Below are 23,693 nucleotides of genomic sequence, written 5' to 3' on the forward strand. Positions count from 1 at the left end.
CACCTTATCCACTGATCCACAATCTCCATTTGTTAAAAGAATGCAAAAATAATATTCGTACATGAATAAACAAATTCGCAGTATATATATTGCAATTTTCCGACGAAGAAGGTTCGGTTGCCACCCCTCGCACCCCTGTAGCTCCGCCCCTGTGTAGAGGGAGAGATCGGGCTCCATATGGGGAGAGGAAAGATAATGATAAGAAGGATCGACAATTCGACGAGCAGGCAAGTGACTTTTTCGAAGAGGAGGAATGGATTGTTGAAGAAGGCGAAGGAGCTAGCGATCTTATGGGATGCGGAGGTTAGTGTCATTATCTTCTCCAGTACTAGCAAGCTCCATGATTATGCAAGCACCAGGTTCTTTCACCAATCTCTTCGACCTTTTTCTTTCTATCTATATGTAGTCCGTCCCTTAAATTTGTTAGGATTTTTCATTCAAACGCTCGAATTAAGTCATGTTCTAATTGTAAGCCTCAACTCCTAATATAGCATTCCAATTAGACACGTTCTATTCAATTTTTTTAAAAATCTTTTACGTGTATTTTTATTCATCTATTAGATAGTTAAGTTAATATTATAAAATATGTCATCTTCTTTAATTATACCCATCAACCAATCAAGTAGAAAATGTACGGGGTTTACGATTTATTGAGATGCATGTGTATAACTAGATCAAGTTTTAATTTTAATTTATTTTTTTTTGGGTTTTCTATTCTATTTTTCTTTTTAAAAAAAAAACAATATTTTTGGTTTTAAATTTATGATTCGTTTTTGCATTTTTGCCAAGTCAATAATTATATTGACACATAGGATTAATCAATGGTAAGAGGAATTCAAAATGTTGAGTTTAGTTGGCAAAAAGTTAAGTAAAAGGCATCAGAATACAAATTTATACAAGTACAAGGATAAAGAACTACTGTCTTAATTAAAATTAAATAGAAACAATTTTATAATTTGAACCAAAATGGTGCGAGTAGGATACTCTTTAGAGCACGTACTGTTCTTGACAACATTGTGGAGCTAAACTAATTTAAATGGATTATTCGTTCTGTTCAAACCTGGAAGAGTATTCATTCTGCTGTTCAGTCAAATATAGAAAGGACACTATCAAAAATATCTGGTCCATTAGCTCAGTTGATTAGAGCGTCGTGCTAATAATGCAAAGGTTGCACCATTATTCTTTTTTCTTGCCTCTCCTTTTTGGCAAAGTCATTTCCCACTAATGTTCATTCAAATACTCAGCAAATAAGTACAAATACCAAATGTAACATGGCAAAACAAATACACTAGAAGACCTATTCATTAACTATTTGGTTATTTATTTTATCTACATTCTCGTAATATCAAATAAAAAATAAAAATGTTATTGTCAATCAATTTAATTACAAGTTTGAGGGAGTGAGTATCTTTATCCGAAGTACTAACTTTGCCACATGGCAAGCTAAGAAACCAATGAAAGAAACCTTATCCTATATATCTTATCTTACTCGCAGCAAAACCACCAAAAATAATTTCTGCAATCTGACCATCCAACTGTCACTCTTCTTACTTTCTAATAAACAGAAACCAAAGAGCAGCAGAAAACTGATCACAGAAAAAAAAGAAGCATGACAGCCTCTCTACAAGCAGCTGCTACTCTTATGTAACCAACTAAGGTTGGTGGTGTCTCTGCCAGAAACAACTTGCAATTGAGGTCATATCAAAGTGTGAACAAGGCGTTTGGTATTGAACCATCTGCATCCAGGGTTACTTGCTCTTTGCAAGCTGATCTTAAAGATTTTGCTCAGAAATGTACTGATGCTGCCAAGATTGCTGGATTTGCTCTTGCCACTTCTGCTCTCGTTGTCTCAGTAAGTTAATATTGTAGTTCTGTTAAATTGTGTGAGGATCTCATTTAAAAGTTTAATATGTTAGATAGAACGTACGTACTTAATTATGTCTCAAGTCTCAACACGTTCTTTTTCATGGCTCTAGCACGTGAAAATTCTAATGAATGATGCTGAGATTTGGATCCGGAACCTCATTCTACTCCGATACCTTGTCAAGCATCTATAAAATTGGAGAAATAACACTTTCTTTTGTACTATCCCCATACAACACTTGAGAGTATATTTCACTAACAAATCTTCAGGAATTAAGATCTATCATATACCTGAAATGGTGAGATAGGAATTAAGATCTATCATATTCTAAAAAAAGATTTGTAGTGGGATCCCCAACGAGTATCACAAGCTCTAGTAAGACCAAATTCTTGATGCAAGCCTCTACCAGTTTCAAGTTCACCCATATCTAACGCCTCTTGAACTCTTTTCTTTTGAGATTCTCGATATTCATCCATGCGTTTAAAAGAAGCTCCCAACATATTCAAAATACTTGAAACCAATAGTACAAGCTCCCCCACTTCAACACACTTTTTTAGAAACTGCAACAAGACTTAGTTGAAGTTGATGAGCAAAGCAATGAACAAAATGAGCCGATCTACTTTCTTGCTTAATCAACATTTTAAGGCCATTGATTCTACCTTGCATATTACTTGCCCCATCATAACATTGTCCACGTACATAAGAAAGACTCAAGGAATGTTGAGCAAGTAAATTAACAATTGCTTCTTTTAGAGATGATGCACAAGTATCTTGAACATGAATAATGTCGATAAGTCGCTCCATCACAAATCCATTCTATTAACATATCGTAAAACAACGGCCATGTAACACCCCCTAAATATTATTGATTCATGGATCCTTTCTTTCATTAAGTCCAAATGAATTATCAAAGTTTTCTATTTAATTCAATCATGAAACTTTATGGATTTTTCATATCATGATTCCAAATGCATAGATTATTAAATATTTGAAATTTAATTACCTATCTTATATTAACTTATATTGGCTTTTAAATGCATTAAATTGTTGATTTATCAAAAGTCCTTATATGAATGCATGAAAGATTTTGATCATGTTCTAAAGTATTTTGATCATGTTCTAAAAGTATTTTGATCATGTTCTCTCATGTCTAAAGTATTTTGATCATGTTCTAAAAGTATTTTGATCATGTTCTCTCATGTCTAAAGTATTTTGATCATGTTCTAAGTATTTTGATCATGTTCTAAAAGTATTTTAATCATGTTCTCTCATGCCTAAAGTATTTTGATCATGTTCTAAAATATTTTGATCATGTTCTAAAAGTATTTTGATCATGTTCTCTTATGCCTAAAGTAATTTGGGCATAACTTTTCATAGGATAGTCCAAATTAGGTGATTCAAATTTTTGAGTAACCACAACATCATTACCTACAACTTTCATGAAGAATATATCTTAAGATTCAGAGTTTAAATAGATCAAATAAATTAATCTTTGTAATACATAGTGTTGTGACGGAATGGAGTATTTGTAGAATAAAATTCATATCTCGATGTAGAATGCTCCAAATTAGATGATTCTTGAACTAACTGAAACGAAACTTCTATATCTACAATTCTTATGAGACACCAAATCCTAATAAGGAATTTATCTTATTCAAACGCAGCTTCGAAAATGAATATTCCGTTAAAAGAGATTTCATCTCACCTACCATAGAAAGATCTAGAACCATTTGACATCATCCATAACATCAAAATTCGCCATTGAATTTTTAAGATCATCCTTTATGATTATATTTATTTATTGTTAGGTCCCTACTCCACACCTATAAATACCCATCTTATTTCCTCATTTTATTCACCAAGCTTTCTTAAGCAACTCTTCTCTCTATATACTTCTTTACTCCTTCTCAAATATAGTTTTAGTTTTATTAGTATAAAAATACTACTCTGGTGATTCTTATACTCCGGGTAGTACACAAAACAAACCGGCGAGAAGAAAAAGCTAGGGGTCCAAGAGTGTTCCAATTCGAAGTAAAGCTTCCGATTTAAGGTATGTAAGGCTTTCATAGCATCGGATTGAGTTCGTCCATGCGCCCAATATTTAAATTCATTATAATTGAGTTATATTTGAATTTTATCCAAATCGTGAATTCTAAATGAATTAATTCTTCTTCTATTGAGTTAGATATATTTATGCATTAATATTATTATTATTGTTATCTCTCATATTATTGGAATTATTGTTCATGGCTACTTTCCCATGAATCCTAATTGATTTGATGTTCATGAATATTTTTACATATGTTTTGAGTAAAGATGTTGACTTTTTAATATTTTCATTGATAAAAATAGTAATATGAATTAATACTATATATGTATTTTATTGAATTTTGAAAGAGAAAAAGAGTTGAGTTTAAATGAATTTGAGTAAATGATGTTTTGAGCAAAATATTTTGATGAGATGTAAATGATATTTTTGAAGTATAATAATTGATGAAGAGGTAATGAATAAGTTTGATGATTTAAATTAAAGTCCAATGAGACTAGATGATGAGATTAATATGAGCACATGTTTTAGGAGTAGTATTGAACACCGAGTTGGGTAAGAGTTTAATTGAGTCAAACCCCAGAACTACGTAGCCAGCGTAGGATGGAGGCTATGCCTCTTAAGTCCCAAAAAGAGGACTTTGATGAGTGGATCCAAGATGGTGATGTCCTTTACCCTGGCAAGGTATTGGATGGATGTGGTAATGACATCGCTTCGTTGTATCATCGCTAGCTCATAAGTGATAGTTGTCGGTTAGAGAAACTCCCAACTGAGTAAGCATTGCTTGTTACTATTATTTTTATTATTATATTTTAAACTTGCATTACATATTGATGTTGAGATGATGTTGAGTTCTGAGCTGAGTTTTCTTGAGAGGGGTTTCTTGATATTTGTCCTTACCTTCCTGCCATTTTACATACTCGTACATTCCACGTACTGATGTCATTCGACCTACATCATTTTATGATGCAGATACAGGTGTTAGAGATCCCCAACAGGCGCTTCGTTGAAGATCATTATTTTTCAGCTATTTGGTGAGTCCTTCTTGTATTCGGAGGAACTCTTTATCCTTTAGTTATTGTTGAGTATTATGTTTCTTTTAAGGTAGTCATAGACATGTCATTGGCACCATCTAAGAGTATTAGAGGCTTCATAGACAGAGTTTAATGATGTAATTGGAGTAGTTTTCCTTTGAAACTACTTTTTCTAAAAAAATTTCTTCTTTCATTAGATGTTGTTAATGGAGAGCCCATATAAGTATTCTTATTAAGTCTTCCGCTGATGAATGAATAAGTGATGAGACCAAGTGGTTCTCTCAGAGACCAGAGATGGTTTCTGAGTGCCGGCCACGCCTAGGGTATCCTCTCGGGGCGTGACATGCCATTTGCTCCTTGCGCGATACATCAAAAGATTCATCAACCAACAAGGCAAAGTAATCACCATTTAATTCTTTTATGATAGCCTTAATTGTTTCAATTTTGCATGTAGTCACAATTTCTTTTTGAATCATTGGAGAAGTCATCAGATCATTTTGTGGAGCATGTTTCAATACAAAATCTTTAATGTTATCACATCTTTCAGAATACCATGAAAGAATTTCAAGAAAATTACCTCTGTTAAGTGATGATTTAGATTCATTATGACCCTGAAATGCCAATCCCTGATTCAAAAGAAGCCTTACAACATCAACTGAAGTAGTTAAGCGGAGCCAATACTCATGCTTAAATTGAGAATCTTGCCTCACAAGTGCAAATTGAATAGATTGTTCTTGTCGCACTAGATCTTCACAATTCTTTCTTGCCTGATTATGAATGTTATTTCCGCCACCAACATGTTTTTTAAGATTCTTCTTTTTTTGCCAACTCCTAAATCCTATGGTCGAAAATACATCACCCCTCTTTGATGAATACTATCGTTTGCAAATAGATAGCAATTCAAACAAAAAATTGCATCTTTACTTTCACTATACTCCAACCAATTAGAATACTCACTAAACCACTGAGGATTAAAACGACACATGTCTCTAGAAACTTTTGTTTTAGAATACTCTTTAAGCAGAGGTTGACAAGGACCTCTCCTAAGGTATTCTCTTCGAATGACATCATGATGATTTGGATGAAAGTCCAAGATTTGAGTTCTTTCACCCGGATCATGCTTTAAAGAATTCAAATCAAATTCCTGAGAAGAAAGCAATGGTACTTCTGAGTGGTTGACATTTTCTTCTAGATTAGGTTGATCATGAGAGTCCAAACTTGATTTTGGAACTTTGGTAAAATAATTCTTCACTGATTTTTGACACTGAATTATAATAAAAAAATTAGTTAGAATTAAAGACACAATATCAATCTTAAAAGCCAATAAAATAAAGCCTATTTAAGAACATCTAACTGTGAGAATAAAAATTCAATCTTGTATATAGCAATACAACAAAAAATAATTAGTAACTTTAACTCCTTAAGCATAGCCCATTTCAAAAACTCTACCAAATGTCTCAATAAGCAAGAAAACAACTTAACCACAATCCAACACACATAAAAGGGAATTGATTACTAAATAAAAATCTACACTTTGATTCTTTTATTAGCTAAAAATAAATATCTAGAAGACCAATTTTGCAAACAAACAACATTTAAAAATTAAAACAATCAAGGCTTGGGGTTCATGAATGGAAAATGGGTCAGCCGTCAGCTACCCATTTCACAAAATGAGTCAGCTATCCATTTCACAAAATGGGTTGATTAACAACTAACAAGAAACAATAATGGATTTATTGTGATTTTGAGTATGGTTAAAAAAAGAGAGGGAAAAAAAAGAAATACCTTGAAATTGGAAGCCATGAGCCAAGAAGAAATGACAGAGTAGGAGGCGCAGTAGTCAGTAGAATAAATGAACAATGTTAACACTTTTGAAATTAGGGATTCTATATCCCAAATGGCCCACATTTTTTTAATAATAATAATAATAATAAATAAAGTGACGTCGTTTTTTTTAAAGGATTGGATGAAAAAAGTAAAAAAAAATGTGTCATTGCCGAGAATCAAACCCGCGACCGCGGGCTCAATCACAGACACCTTATCCACTGATCCACAATCTCCATTTATTAAAAGAATGCAAAAATAATATTTGTACATGAATAAACAAATTCGCAGTATATATATTGCAATTTTTGGACGAAGAGGGTTCGGTTGCCACCCCTCGCACCCCTGTAGCTCCGCCCCTGTGTAGAGGGAGAGATCGGGCTCCATATGGGGAGAGGAAAGATAATGATAAGAAGGATCGACAATTCGACGAGCAGGCAAGTGACTTTTTCGAAGAGGAGGAATGGATTGTTGAAGAAGGCGAAGGATCTAGCGATCTTATGGGATGCGGAGGTTGGTGTCATTATCTTCTCCAGTACTAGCAAGCTACATGATTATGCAAGCACCAGGTTCTTTCACCAATCTCTTCGACCTCTTTCTTTCTATCTATATGTAGTCCGTCCCTTAAATTTGTTAGGATTTTTCATTCAAACGCTCGAATTAAGTCATGTTCTAATTGTAAGCCTCAACTCCTAATATAGCGTTCCAATTAGACACGTTCTATTCAATTTTTTTAAAAATCTTTTACGTGTATTTTTATTCATCTATTAGATAGTTAAGTTAATCACATAAAATATGTCATCTTCTTTAATTATACCATCAACCAATCAAGTAGAAAATGCACGGGGTTTACGATTTATTGAGATGCATGTGTATAACTAGAGAAGATGAAATATTTTATGTGGTTAATTTAACAACCCGATAGACGAATAAGCGAACACAAACAAAAAAAAATTAAAATTTGAATTGAAAGTGTCTAATTAATTATAACACTTTATTAAGAGTACTTGAGTTGTTCAATCGAAATAAAGTGTAATTCAAATGTCTAAATGAAATATGCTGACAAGTTCAAGAATTGTTACATAAGTTCAACTAATTGAAATTACTAGGACGAAGATATATAAGTCGAGATTTTATGATTCAAATAGGTCCATTTCAAAGAATATATATGCTTTATTTCACTGCAAAGTTTTTTGTTTGCTAGCTATGTGTCGCTTTAATGTGCTAACTATTATTTTGGATCAAGACTTTTTGATAATCTTTTGCCTAATTAATGCTTTAGTTTATCTATTCGTAAAATAGTTTTTTTTTTTCAACGAAAAATTCATTTCTTAAGTTTAAGTACAAGGACTCTCTAAATGTAGTAAGTCAAGTTGCATAGCACGTTGTGGCTTTATTCAATCCTGAAGGTACCTAACAATTTTTTCCTAAATAATATGCGGACAATATCTCTTTAAGGACGATGGTATTTCACGACAAAGTCTTTTTTCTTCAATTTGATTTTTTTCGACTTTTCTAACTTTTTTGGAGTTTTGGAAGTTTCATTCCAAATCTAGTAATCTGTGGAATTTAACCTGAGTTTGACACTGTTATATTCCAAGTTGAGTAAAACTGGATTTGTAGATAGACAAAAAGCTAAAAAAATTCCCTTACACGCATTCTCCTTTTATTTTACATATATTTCGAATATTTCTCTAAGGTTTTTCATATCACGATTTTCTGTTGTTAGTGAACACTTGCTTCGTTCTTGGACGTTAAGATGTTTATACAAAGTATTCTTCATGTAAATATTTGGATTCTGTTCAATAGAATGAACTTATATAGTGCTAAATTTAGTATGATGATCATGACTCAAGAGATAGGTCTTGATAAGAACTTAAAGTACCTATCCTAATTAAAATAGATTTTTGTTTTTACGAACTTCACTTTATGCCATTGAATGTATAATTTTCATTCTAGCATAAGAATCTCAAAACGAGCTAAAAGACTTTTAGAAAGCATAGAATTTAAAGTGCACGTGTTAACATAACCAAAACTCCAACAATCCAGGAAAGAAAACAATCCTAGCCATGTCTACTTATCACATGTCACCCTTTTGCCTTCTTTTTCCCCCAAGAAAACTACTCGGGTGAGAGGACCTGTGAGCAGGTATATTTAGGGGTCGCAATTGGGTGGGTTAGATTAAGTTTGGACGGATCATAATGGGTTAGGACAATAATTGAGTCAAGATTCTTTCAACTTAAATTTATTTGGGTAAAAACGGATTGGATCAATATGGGTTAGATAATGAGTTATATAACGGGTTAAGACTCAACCCATCAAATCACGATTTAAATTTATTTGAAATAAAATTACAAATGTTTATCCATTTCAAATCAACATCTGCATAAAATTTTCATCAATAAATACACGCATGTTTATACTCGAACATGATTCAAATAAAATAAATTATTGAAATCACTTTTAACTCCTTAAACAAAAGTATTCAAGTTGTAAATGTCACCAACAATAAAGATGGTGAAATCTAATAACACAAGTACTGCTAATAATCAATGACAATGAACATAGTCTAAAAGTACTTAGTCATGTTAAAATAATAAGCACTGCTTATAATTTTTAATTATAACAAGAAATATTAAAAAAATAAAAACTAAACTATGCATTTTCACTATCTAAACCAATACCAAAAAAAAAACCATTTTACGCTATTATTATTCTTAGTGCTGAATTTTTTATTTTTTTTTAGTATTGATTTGATTTTAATTTGAGCTTTATTTGAGCTATCTACATTTATATGGACTATAAAATTTATTTGTTATGAATATATTATGTGGATGTCCACTAAATGTAATATCACTATTATTCTTCATCATTATGCGTAGTAATACCCGCACCTCCACCACCTCCTTGTTTATCTTTTACACTCCTTGATCTTCCTCACGTCTCAAGGATTAATGTATGTTTATGACCATCTTTTTATATGGTTCTATGTAATATTATAAATAGAGGTCTTGTGGATTATGTTGAAGACACTTGAACACAGTTGGAAGAATGTAAAAGGTCTCCTCTCTTGTCTCACTCACTTCTTGTCTACTTTCTTTCTTATATTTTTACTTTTTAGCTTAGTTTTATAACATTATTGGACTATTCAAAAATAATTTAAGTCCAAAGTAGAAATAATACATTAATAGATTAAAAAATAATATGAAATTTTTATATATTGTAATAAATATATTTAAAAATAATTTACATGTAATTAGGGGTGAAAAAATCAACTCAAATCCACCCAACCACTCAACCCATTCGATCAGTGCTCTTATGAATTGGGTCACGATCCATTTATTGAGTTAACCTAACTGGTTAAATTCAAAATGACCCATCAAATAATCAGGTTAAAAAAAGTCAAAATAATGTAATTTGCCTGATCAAAATGTAGCCCTACATAAAAAAACAAACAATATTATTTACAATAAGTTTATCGATTGGTAAAATATTTTTTAACAGTTCATTACTAAGTTCTTAAAAAAATTGATTTTCAACCGTTTGTAATTCATTGCTAATTTTACTTAATGTATTTAATTTGTTTGTTAGATAAAATTCTTAAATCAATTGATGATTTTGTTATTTTTTGTAGAAGATACATGATACCTTGTTAGCATGGTCTCAATATTTGTTATTTTTTAATCTCAATTTATTACACGGATAAATTTTCAAGAGTTAATTGAATTTTAATATGATTTTTTGATACTTTAAGTTGTTAAATATTGTGATTTATAGTATTTTTAACGTAAATTTTAAATAATATGTGTTACTTTCCCTGTCCCAATTTATGTGGCATTGATAGAATTTTGAGAGCCAATCAAAATTTTTATATGTCATTTAAATTTTTAAGTTGTTAATTATTGTGATTTGTGTTACTTTTACGTTATTTTCAAATAATATATGTTACTACCTCTATCCCAATTTATGCGGCACTAATAGAATTTCGAGAGTCAACCAAATGTTTTATGTCTTTTAAATATTTTAAGTTGTTAATTATTGTGATTTATAGTACCTTTTACATAATTTTCAAATAATATATGTTGCTTCCTCTTTTCTAATTTATGTGGCACTAATAGAATTTCGAGAGTCAATCAATCTTTTTATATGTCTTTCAAATATTTTAAGTTGTTAATTGTTGTAATCTATAGTACTTTTTTACGTAATTTTCAAATATAGTATAACCTCTATAAATTAATATTTTCGGGACCATAAAATATTATTATTTTTTAGAGGTATTATTTAATCGATAAATTGATATTTATTAATCTAAAGAGAGTTTTCGAGATTCCGTGAAGGTTAATTTTTTATTACATCAAAATTATTGTATCTTACTAGTTTATGTATCAAATTTATTGAATCAATATAAATAATAAATTCATTATGTATAATAGTACAATGTATGATTCATTGTAATGATTTTTTTAATTAAATGATTCATTGTAATGTTCATTATTTATTCATTGTAATATCATTGTTTCTACTAATCAAATATTATTCATTATATTTTTACTAAAAACATTCAATATATGATGGTGAAAAAATAAACTATATAAGCAACGTAGAAAATTTCTTCAAACCGTACCTAATAATGACTTCTTATCTAAAAATGTCACAAAATTAACAATAACAGATCAAATTCCACATACACAAGATTTCCAGTTGTGGCTTGATGAAAATTTGCATTTGAAAGTTGTTGTGGCATGATGAAAATTTACATTTGAAAGTTGGTCAAGGTATAATATCAAACACACTCAAATGATCAACGGAGTATCTTTTGGCTAACTTAGATAAAGGAATGAATATCAAGTGGCATAAGCCAACAATATTTTCAGACATAGAGAATGTTGTTTATGAGTTGTTTCTCCAATATCAAGATCGTGTGAATATAACTGGAGAGTTAATTTTGGAGAAGACGAGAGATACAATGAAACTTTTACATCCTTCACAAGATTTTAAGAACAACTTTCTCAAGCTTGGCTTAAGAAATTCAAGATACGACATGGTATCAAGTCATTGTATTGTTTCGGAAAGAATTATTTGACTAATATAAAGACATGGAGAGAAAATTGAAGTTCCATAAAAAAGAAAAGACCAATTCCTTATGAAAAATATTTTTAATATGAATGAAACTGATTTATTGTACTGATTACAAGCTGATTATTCTCTTGGTACAATACTACTTGAAGGAAGAAAGCAGTACAAAGAAAGACTCACGGTTGTTATTTGTTCCAATGAGCATGAATTTGAAAAAAATTCTTTATGAATTATTACAATGACTTGATATCATGAACAACTTGAATTGTTACGATCGTGCAAACAAAAGAGCATGGATGATAAGAGAGCCTTTTGATGAATATATGCGTTTGTTTGACCACAAAATGAATAGCACATGAATTTTGCTTGTGGTAGATAATTGTCCAGCACATCAAAAATATATTGAAGGACTACAAGATGTTGAATTGCTTTTCTTGCCACCCAATATGACAAAAAAATTCAATCTTGTGATGCTGGGATAATAAAAGCTTTCAAGATGCATGATCACAGTAGATTTTACGGTAGAATATTAGAAGGCTAGGAATTGGGATAAACTAATCTATGAGAGACTAATATTTTGGATGCTATCACTTTTGTGATCGTGGCTTGAATGACAAATGTTCAATAAGAGACAATAACAAATTATTTTCAACATTGCAAAATTCGTTTGGGAGATGAAGTATCAAGAAATTTAATGAACTCACTGAAGAAGTGGTATCTGTTATAGATCCAAGGCATTGTGTGAAAATGATATTTATGAATTTGAGATCATGATTAATGATCTCAAATATCGCAATAAAATGAATGTCAATAGCCCGTTGGTTTAGCCAGATGAAAATGATACATGTTTCGAAGTCCAGAGTTTAGAAGAAATTGTGGATACTATTGGAGAAAACACTATTGATGATGAAGTTGAAAAAGATACAATAACTTTGGAAAAATCTCAATCTCTAACCTATACCAAAATATAAGCAATTAACTGACATATAAATTAACTTTATCATAGTTTAATCTAAAATTTGAAAGTTGAGATTTGTCCAACTAGAAAACTCCTTTTAACTTTCTTATGTAGGAAGGCTAAGTACATCTTAATTGTACTCAATAAGTATCATCAATTTTCTGAAACTCAAGTGGAACTAGACAAAAAATAGTTAATATATCAGACACTTAATAAACTAGTAAACATTTATATCAAATCACAATTTAAATATATTTAAAATTTTAAATAAAAGGACAAATGTTTATCCATTTCAAATCAACATCTTCTTATAAATTTCCAACAATAAAAACACATATTTTTAGTTTGGTAAATGAAAATGCAGTCTTTAACTTCATTATCAATATTATTTTTTCTTGAAGGTATCCATAATTTCTTCTATATTTTGAATTTTTGAATATGTATCATTTTCACTCGGATAATTCAACAAGCTATTGATATACATTTTATTACAGTAATCGAAATCATTAATCATGACTTCAAGTTCATGAATGTTGTTTTCACAAGTAGATTTATTTAAATTTCTTAAAATTTCATCCCCGAATGAATTTTGCATGTCGAAAATAATTTTCTATTGTCTCTTGTTGAACATTTTTCGTCCAAGTCGCGATCGCAAGATTAGCGTATCCAAAACAATAAATCTTTCCTGCATCAATTTGTCCCAGTTCATAGCCTTCTAATATCCTAATGGTAAAATCTACTGCGAGGATGCATCTTAAAATTTCTTATTATCTCATCATTACATGGTTGAACTTTTGATCTCATGTTGAATGGCAAGAAAATCAATTCATAGAGGCACATGCAAGCGTCTCCTCATCCTTCTTAATTACAATAATCTGTAAGTCCATCACAAATTTATTGAATGCATTTAGATGGTCTTGTAACAAAGTACCTGACTCCATCTTAAATGTGTGAAGACGTCATTGTAACAACATCCTTATTGTAACCGATCGGTCCTGATAAAGCCCTTCCAGCTTATTCCATAATTGTTTGGCCGTCTCCTCGATACTTGTACTCACTTCACAGAGCACTTTAGGTGCAAGGGATAGTTGAATTACACTCAATGCATCTCCTTCAATTTTTGCCTTGTCGGAAACCGATGTGTTATCGGGGTACTTTTCGTCAATAACATGGATTGAACCTTCCCTCTACCGTAACGCCATCATCTGGATTTTCCAAACATTGAAGTTGTTGTGCCCACTAACTCTATCAATTTCAAACTTAATGGACTCATTTTTACTTTTTCTTCCTCTTCTACTACAAAATATTTGGAAATACAGAAAACCAAAGTAATTCTTTTCTGATGTGGAAGTTCAGACTGTGTTGCAACTACAGAGCATACTCAGACAGAACCTTGGCTCTCTTATCAATTGTTAGCGGAAACGTGAAAATATAAAGAACAAGGAAGAACAACAATATTTAACGTGGTTCGAATCAGAATAATTCTACGTCAGCTCTTGATTCATTCATGACATCACATTTTGTCAAGATGTCAAAATTTACCAAACTTTCACCTACCAAATTGCTACATTAAGACTATCTAAAATCTTGTCAATTTTAACAAACGATGAAAACCATCGGCTAAAGAAATCTTGTTGTGGTAGGTCACTTAAAAAGAAGACAGAGAATGAACAATGAGCAGCATGAAGACTAAATCATAGGGAAACATGCACGGGGAGAATTGAATCAGTTAAGTACACGAAATATGCAACACAAAAGTGATCACCACATTCTTAGCTAGTTAAAACAATGCTTAAGTGTTACTTAAATGAAGTCATTTTTGGATTTCAAAGATAGGGGCAGCTCGGTGCACTAAGCTTCCGCTATGCGCAGGGTCTGGGGAAGGGCCCGACCATAGGGGTCTATTGTACTGTTTGTACACAGCCTTATGTTGCATTTCTGACCGATGCTGTTTTCAATACTTGAACCCGTGACCTCCTGATCACATGAAAGCAACTTTACCAGTTACTATTGAGCTTATCTGTCACTCAAGTGAAATTGCATGTCATCCTAGAGTTAAACAATATGGCAAAAACTGTTCTTACCCTTTTCTAATTCAGGAACAATAGAGAAGCCTAATTCCATTTTAGGGCAAGAATATAGGAAGACCAAAGATTTGGTGTTATCTATATAATAATGGGATGTCTATTGGTTTATAAGCCCCCAAAATCTCTAAACTTAAAGAGGGGAAAAACCTGCAATATGTCAAAGACTCCTAAGCAACAGAAAACACCAGAACCACTGTTGTACTTATAAGAGCAAAACTAATAAACCATACTAGAAAAGCAAATACAAGAAAGATGATTCTAGTGGATCGAACATAGAGGCACAATGAGTACCAGCAGAGGCGGATTCAAAATTTGATGTGTCATTAGGATTTCGAATATACTATTTAGCATTGAGTTGATCTAAGATTTGATTTAACTTTGAAGATTAATGAAACTGATTCACCATAACCAAAAGATGTCATATAATTAATTAGGACATGGAATTAAATACTCCAAGAAAAGGAAAAAAAAAATTACAAAGCAAGAAGAAAAGAACCAATACTATATACTTCTAAAACATGGAAACATTAATTAGTCATTGAATGATCAAGTCCATACATCAAACTAAACTTCAAAGAACATCGGAAAAAAAAATTACATTGTGTGGGGAATCATTACCTTATTATTGTGCGAAATATTTATACAAGTTAAGGTTACTTAAGAATCTACAATGACATAAGTTAGGGGTTAACTTTCTAAGAAGATAATTTTGTACAAACATACTTTTAAGAGCGCGATAAATATCTTTAATGATATTGGCGCGCGCACATGACCTTGATCAACTCAAAAAGCATGACCAAGTCCAAAATGAGCATAATCATTGTAGTAAAATCAACGCAACGGACATCCTTCAACCGATATGCCTTTAGCAGTAGGACAAGAGGCCAAATCACAATATTCTCCCCCAGTACCCCACCAATTAATTTTAACATTACCAAGGAAGAAATATATAAAGACTCCCATAAATGCCAAGCCAGCATCCAATGCAGCTGAGAGCACATAATTATACTTTTGCCACCACTTCTTTTGGTATTTGTAAATGAAGAAATTGAACATAATACCAAAGAAAATCCAACTATTGAAGTTCAAAGGTGTTGCTGGAGGCATATTTGCAGTTGCACCTAGAAGTACTGGAATGTTAATCAATTTAATCCAACTTTGTTTTGGGAATGCTCTGTGTAAAAACCATACTATAATTGGTGCAATTAAACCACCAAGAAAGAACCAATTTTGTGGACTGTAATTTCCAAGTTCACCAAACATTCTTTTAGGTCCTACTAAACCCCAGATCACTGATGCATCGAAAAAGACGCGATTTCCTGGACATGTCCATGGACTATTTTTTGGGAGTAGTGTATCTTGACATATATTATCAATGTTTGTAAGTAGCCACCATGCTACACTCATGTTTATTGTACCAGCAATCAGTGTTCCAAGTAGCTGTTTCAACAACAATAAAAAAAAATTATGTCCAACTTTTGAATATCATGTGGTACTACAAAAAAATGTTAGGAATATTTGTCGCTAAATAGCCAGTTGCTACCATTTTTTTTTCCGTGATAATAGGATTAGCAATGAATTTTTGTTGTTTGACAACATAAGTTGCAAATTTCAACCATGCAAACTTAATATGACCAAATTGAATGTCATATTACTATATTTAAGAATAATTTAATTTTAGATTTTTAAAATTTTTTCTCTTAACGAGAGATAATTTATAATCACATAAAATCTAAAGCTTATTTTAGACCAAAAAAAAACAACATTTGAAGTTTAATAAGATGCAACTTTAAACAAAATTGTTGCAAACAAACTAATGTATATATTACTTTACGAACAAGTTGAAATATCTAGATGCATGGTCACGATGAAAGTTGAGGTGTTCAACTGAATGCGTGTCAATAGAAGTCAAAATTAAAGTGTCTATCTATGTATTCCGAATCAGTAAACGAAGACAAAAACGAGTAATTTAATTAATACCTGAACAATGAACATTGATCTTGGAGGAATCTTCATATAATGTCCTAGCTTAAAATCCGATAGAAATGAAACGGCCTGTGACATACTTATATACCCAAATGTTTTAAAACAAACATTGGCTATTGGTTTTCCTGGAATTATTAGACCAATGATATATTCTGTGATCACATTTAGTCCTGGCGTCTGTCATTAAAAATAAAAGAGATTACACTGAATATGTTGTTGTTGCAATATAAAATGAAAATTTAATAATTACTATGTTTATTTAGTCATCAAAAAAGCTCAATGAAGCCAACAAACAATTGGATTTAACTTATGTACACTCACACCACTAGAACATTCACATTATCAATATAACATAACCTTTTTTTTGCATATGAATTGCTTGGTTTTTTTTTTTGACTAGTATCACTTATTATAGACAATTACTTTGTGATTAGTGTAGTTACTCCGTATATTTTTGGTGACATGATAATAATATAATATTTTTTCATATGTCGAGTATATAAAGTTAAACTCAAAGCATTTTCACTCTTATAGGCTCAAAAGATATCTTTAAGACAATAATGGAAAATAACAATCTAATTACCCGATTCGTTTCAATTTTTTTTCTTATTTGTTTAAAAATAAATGTCTCTTTTTCTTTCACGAGACATGTTTAAAACCACACAAGATTAAAAAACATTTTGGTATAGTATTCTACGTATCTTTAGTTTAAAATCATAAGATTCAAATTATTTCTTTACTTTTTAAACTTTGTGTCAAGTACTCAAAATCAGTGGCAGAGTCAGAATTTTCACTTAAGAGAGTTCAAAATATGAAGAAGCAAACATACGAAGAAGTCCAAGGGGATTCAACATCTACGTACTATATATACATAAACTTTGTGTCATATCAAAATCAGACAAACAAATTAAAACAAGGAGCAATATTACTTACCATATTTGTTGTGGCTGTGATGATGCTTATAGGGAGAGTAAAGATCAAGGCAATGGAAGCAGCTAAAATAAGACCCCACCATGGAAGTTGAACTTGATCAACCCACACAATGCAAAGTACAAGTGATAAAGCCAATGAAATTACAAGCATTCCATGAAACCACCAGCCAGGAATGTCTGGATATTTCTTCATGAGTTTTGTGTGAATATCTTCAGACTTTGATTTATGTGAAACTCTGAATCTTGCAACTATTTCCCTGTACAAATTAACAAGTAGTACTAATTAGTCCGTGGGACTTTCCGGTGCAAATTCAGATTAAGTTGAGCCTCAATGGGGTATTGGACATCGGATATGGAAAAACAAAAAAAAAATTAGTATATACTTTCGTCGTTCACTTTTACTTGTTCACATTGCAATCCTCCATAAGAAATAATGATCGATATGAGTATTTTACTATAATATCTATATTAATTGATGTTTTATATTAGGTCCTGAAAAATGATTTGAGAAATAAAAATATCTATATAATTTTTCTTTCTTGATATGTTAAAAGTAACAAGTAAAAGTGAAAAATTATTTTTAAAATAATGAATAAATAAAAGTGAATGAAGGAAATATCGTTTATACCATTAGTATATAAAACTTAAACTCTATTTATATTTGTTAACTTTTATACTGTTGGTATTCTGATTTATTGGTCGAATAAGTGGAGATTAAAAAAAAAAGAAGGGAAAGAAAAAAAATACTCAAGGAAGTTAATAACTAGTTGGCAAAATCTCAAAAATTTGTTTATTTTAGAAAATGTTTTTTGTTCAGAAATGTTTTTGGAAAAAGTACATTTGAAAAGTAACAATTGTGTTTAGGTGACCAATTTGAAAAATATTTTTGTCAATTAGAGCAATTGGTGTTTATCAAAAAAACAATAATTAACAACGTATAACTTATGTAGCTAAACATTAAAATCCGTCACTAAGCCTATTCATCGAAAACTTCTATTATTAACTAGAGCAATTTAGTGGCAAAATTTATGGCTAATTCTAATTTTATTTTTTTTGGCTAATGTTGGCAAAAGTGTTTCTAGGAAAAAGTTACTTTTTCATTTCTAAAATAAAATAGTTTCATTCTATTATTACTCAAAAAACACATATACTTAGTTAAACACCTCAAAACTCTTTAAAATAAACATTTTTGACTTTTCAAAAACCCGATCATTATTATTACAAAAAAGAGGACTTACTTTCCATTGAAGAGAGCAACTTGAGTGAGAGTAGCAATGACAGCAGCAAAATTCAATCCATAAGAAAGAGCAAAAAAAGTGCTTATATTTATCCTTCCTTGTTTCCCATAAGCCACTTGATCCAACTCAAACTTGTCATTAACAATTGTGTTAATATTATACCTTTGTCCTTGAGCATTATACAAATGTGAAGACAATAATGGAAATGTCTTTGCATTGTACATATCAAATCCCCAATAAGAAATTGGAATTAACAAATAAACCACAGCAACATAGCCCACTATAACATTGATGATTGCAAATAATGGACACACTAATGGGCTTCCAAGATATGATGCTACAACTGACCAATCCAATGTGAATGACAATATGCCAAGCCCTTGCATTCCTGACCCAATTTGATGGGCTATCACTGATTTTGGGTAAAATAAGCAAAGCAATGAGATATTTGATAATGTTGGGAAGAGAAATCCAGGGACAATGTACCAAATGAAGCTACAAGCTAGTACAAATAAGAAGAATTTTCCTCTTGAGCTTTTGCCATTTGCATCTTTTTCATGGAGTGCCCTGTTCAAAATTCATAAATAAAATTAATAGGTGTAACGCAATATGAATTTAAATTAATCAGGGTATCAAAATGGTACCGCACATCAGGTGAGAAACTAAAAAGAAAAAAGGTTTATTTATGCTATTTGTTACAAGTTTGACTCATCTATGTCATTTTCGTTTGAGAAAAGACTTATCTATGTCATTATTTGTTAACTGAAATGGCATATATGAACCAAACTTTTAACGGATAACATAGATGAATCTTTAATCAAACTTTGATGGAATATTTGAGCTTTTTTTCCTTTAAAAGATTGATTTGATTAATGACGTGGCCGAATAATGTGAAAAATAGTTTTGTAAAATCGGAACTCTTTTCAGTATACAAATAATAGCATGGATGAGCCTTTTCTCAAACAAATTGTTATAGATGAGTCAAATTTTTAATCGATGGTATAAATGAGCCTTTTCTCAAAGTTGATGACATATTTGAGCCTTTTCTTAATAAAAAGATTGAAAATTTGAGAAAATACCTGAAAAGAGAGATTAGAACCATATTACCAGGCCACCACATTTCTGCAGGATCTACAACATACTTCCTCATTATCCCTGCCCATCCATATCCCAAAACCTGATCAAATACACCATGTTAGCTCATGTTCATCATTTGATAGTAGGAAGTGTAATATTTTTTTAAAGTGAATATTTCTGGATAATTATTTTATCCATGTGGACATTCACATTAATTTCCCTTATAGTTATTGGAGTCGGGCCAAAAGCCTACATGAGTTTCAAGAAATTTCTTGTAGGCTTTCTGCCCTACTCTAGTTAACTGGCAGATTCAAAAATCTTTAAAGTACCCCTTCTACTGTGCCCTTCCCAACTTAAATATCAGACTTTGTTCGTGTGCTCGATCTCCCACACAACGTACTAATCATGCGGAATTCTTTTTCCTAGTCTGTTATGTAACTCAAGTCGAAAAAGAAAAGTGTAATGCATGTACAAACGCACGTGTGAAGAGTCTCAACCCTTTAAGGGATCAGTGTTCTCTTCAACATGGTTTGGACAATGATGAGTCAAATCCAATATCTCTTTCTTTAACATGGTGTCAAAACAAAATCCTTCCCAATCCTCATTTCTGATATTGGACCGTCATATTAAATTACCCACACACACCAAATGTCCAACTCTGGACATGAGAAATCCCACATCGTTCCTTTAAAGAATGATCAGTGTTTCTTTAATATAATTTGGGCAATTCTCACCTCTTGACCTACCTTTTAGGGTTCATTTCTTTAATAACATTAAGAATCATATGTCCATTTTGATGGAAAATTACCTGAGTGGTAACAACAAGAATCCAACCAGCCACAAATGATATGTTCCTCAAATAGAATGCCTTAATAATAGTAACAATTGAAACAGCATAAGCTGTCCCAGAACCACAATTTGCAAATATGGAAATCAAGACATGTTCTTTCATGTTAAATGGTCCTGGATTTAACGAAAACTCCCATGATCCAATTTTGAATTTCCTCGTAGGCAACACTTTAGCCATGATCTTCCCCAATGGCAACGCCGCTATCTGGACAGTTATCATACTTATGCTCAATGGTTGTGTTCTATAACTGAAGAAAGTATTCAGAAATGCCAGAATACCACACGACAGGATTCCGAGGAACCACATTCGGAATGTCCATACTGGTAGAGTTGGATCATCATGATTTGATACTGTCAACCTGATCAATCGAGAATAATATAATTAAGTAATTAAATTTATATATATATAATTAAAAGGAAAGAAGTCTAGCCTACCATCATGCCAAGTGACAGCTTAGGAGAAAGCCATGTGGTATTTTTAGGACAAGTTAGTTAATTATTAGTTAAGTTAGATAATAATTAACAAACTTTTAAACTTTTTTTATAAATTTAAATTTGGAAAAATTATTTTATTTTTGAAAAACGTTGTTATAGTTATTTTAAATTATTACAGTATCTATCATATTGTGACAATTTTGTAGTCATAGTAAAGATTTTTTAATGTGATTTAATTTAAAAGTATTATTACTATATTTTTTAAGAAGAAAAAAAGGAAACCTATCGTTTTTGCATTAAAACCCCTGAAACAAAGATTTTGTCTATATTTTAATATTTAATATTTATTTTTATCATTAATACAAAAAAAACTGGAAAAAAAAATGAAGAAATATTATTGCTCCAGCATTTGTAATATTTTATAATTGAATTGCTGATACATGTGGTGCACAATCATAAGTAGGAATATAATTGAAGGTTAATCATGACGCAATTTATATATTTATATTTTTTTAATAATAATTTATCATTTAATTTTTGTGCATAAATAAAAAAATTTATATATAATTAAAAGGAAGTAAGTCTAGCCTAGAATCATGTCAAGTGACAACATAGTTAAAATTAATAACACGTGAGTAATATACTTGCCATGTTTTTTTTTTGGAATACGCTAAAACTTTAGGAATTTTTGTGTAGTCATAAAATCATGTCTTTTTAAGACTGGATTAATATAATTGGTACTCTCTGCTTTCTATTTATTTGTAAACTTGTTTGAGTTTATATGGAGATTAAGGAAAAAAGAAACAAAAACTTTGAAACTTGTAAGAGTATAATTGGAACTTGTGATTTTTGTGTGGCTATAAAATGTCGGTTAAGGGTGTGTTTGGTATGATGGAAAATGTTTTTTTAAAAAAAATATAAGTCAATTTCTTATTTATTTTTTTGTGTTTGATACGCTAGCAAAAACTATTAATTATCTTTAAAATATTTGTATATAACCTAAACAAATAATATGGGAGGTGGAGGTTTGGGATAAAGATGAGGTGTCACTAGAATAGAAATAAATTTTAGCGGCATAAATATGAAAATTAACAAAGAATGATAAAATCTTTATCAACATTAGTTAATTTTCATTAGATTTAATGTCTTTATAGGCTTTAGCGACATTTACAAAAAGTGTTAAAATATAATTGTCACTAGTAATTGCCTCTAATATATATATATATATATATATATATTTAGCAACAATGAATCTATTATTGTTAATTAACTATCGTTAAAGATCACTTTTAGTGTAGTGTGTGTTGGACGGTGGAGAGTATACAATCAATATTCTGAAATGCCACTTGTGGAATTATTTTCCCTACTTCTATCAGAAAGTCAATTTTCCTCATTTTTAAAAAACTTGATTTCCAAAATGTGTTCGAAATTCTTTGACGAACTGAATATGAAAAATTTTAAAAATATTTTCCTCCATACCGAATAGACCCTAAGAGTAAAATGCAAAATTTAAAGTTAACCATCTCAAAATAGATAACATCATTCTTTCTGGAAATATTAAAAAATAAGAAATAGTATCACACGAAATGAAACGTTTAAGATAAGATAGTCATACGGTTCAAAACGCACCTGACTTGTTCTATCGGAGATTGTTCATCTTCAGGAATTTCTTCTTCAAATTCATTTTCTGTTATGTTTGTTTCGAATCCCATGGCTTCAGTGACAATCAAATGATGTTAATTAGAGGCAGAAGAAAAACGAGAAATTTTTAAATTGCTCCTAATTTTATTTTTTTCCTTTTGTTATTTACAAAGGAGATTCTAATTATTTTGTTTTCTATGTGTGACAAATTTTCTAGAATTTTTTTTTCTATCAAACACACGAATTTTTGGAAAACTTTTCTATCTTTGTGACACCCTCGTATGACCCCTAATCAACGTTGAGTGATTTTTTCGTTACAAAAAAATGATTTTGAATCTGCTGCAATGTTCTTATTTTTTTCCTTTGTGAGTTTACCCCTTGTGAGGGGCAAGGGAGGCGAAGGGGGGAAATATGAAAGAGTTTTCACTAGAATATAGTTATGATTGTCAATTATATAGGACTATGGAGTAAAAAGAAAGACAAACCATTATTTACGCGAAAATAATGCGGTCACAGAGAAAAAATAGGAAAAATTGGTTGTGAATTTGAGATTAAAAAAAATTAGTAGTGAAATGAAAGTAATATAGACAAGTGAAAACAAACGGAATTTATGTATATTATTGAAATTAGTGGCTAGATACAAGG

The 23,693-nt window shown here is 30.9% G+C and overlaps 1 protein-coding gene and 1 long non-coding RNA gene across 4 annotated transcripts; one reads left to right on the forward strand and one right to left on the reverse strand.

Annotated features, from left to right (window-relative positions):
• Positions 1-884: 884 nt before the first annotated feature.
• LOC129880567 (uncharacterized) lies at positions 885-17,930 on the forward strand. Of its 3 annotated transcripts, XR_008765436.1 has the most exons (4): positions 1,397-1,852; positions 4,884-4,945; positions 7,061-7,338; positions 17,842-17,930. It is a non-coding gene; the product is annotated as an uncharacterized LOC129880567 (long non-coding RNA). The 3 variants fall into 3 exon arrangements; XR_008765435.1 differs by lacking the exon at positions 17,842-17,930 and having other exon boundaries at positions 1,500-1,852; positions 7,061-9,851; XR_008765434.1 differs by lacking the exons at positions 7,061-7,338; positions 17,842-17,930 and having other exon boundaries at positions 885-1,852; positions 4,884-5,150.
• LOC129880561 (oligopeptide transporter 2-like) lies at positions 15,691-23,119 on the reverse strand. Its single transcript, XM_055954647.1, has 7 exons — positions 23,037-23,119; positions 20,932-21,331; positions 20,126-20,223; positions 19,047-19,613; positions 17,810-18,065; positions 16,871-17,053; positions 15,691-16,330 (listed from the first exon to the last, which is right to left on the reverse strand). The coding sequence occupies exons 1-7, from the start codon at positions 23,117-23,119 to the stop codon at positions 15,722-15,724; spliced, it is 2,196 nt and encodes a 731-aa protein (XP_055810622.1). The 3' UTR covers positions 15,691-15,721.
• Positions 23,120-23,693: the final 574 nt, after the last annotated feature.

This window comes from Solanum dulcamara, chromosome 1 (genome assembly GCF_947179165.1).
Source record: "Solanum dulcamara chromosome 1, daSolDulc1.2, whole genome shotgun sequence".
Taxonomy (NCBI): Eukaryota; Viridiplantae; Streptophyta; class Magnoliopsida; order Solanales; family Solanaceae; genus Solanum; species Solanum dulcamara.

Coding starts and splice junctions, on each gene's coding strand:
- LOC129880561 (XM_055954647.1), bottom strand. CDS start 23,119: ATGGGATTCGAAACAAACATAACAGAAAATGAATTTGAAGAAGAAATT. Junction 21,332..23,036: donor TCTCCGATAGAACAAGTCAG/GTGCGTTTTGAA, acceptor TCGATTGATCAG/GTTGACAGTATCAAATCATG. Junction 20,224..20,931: donor TTCTTGTTGTTACCACTCAG/GTAATTTTCCAT, acceptor GTATTTGATCAG/GTTTTGGGATATGGATGGGC.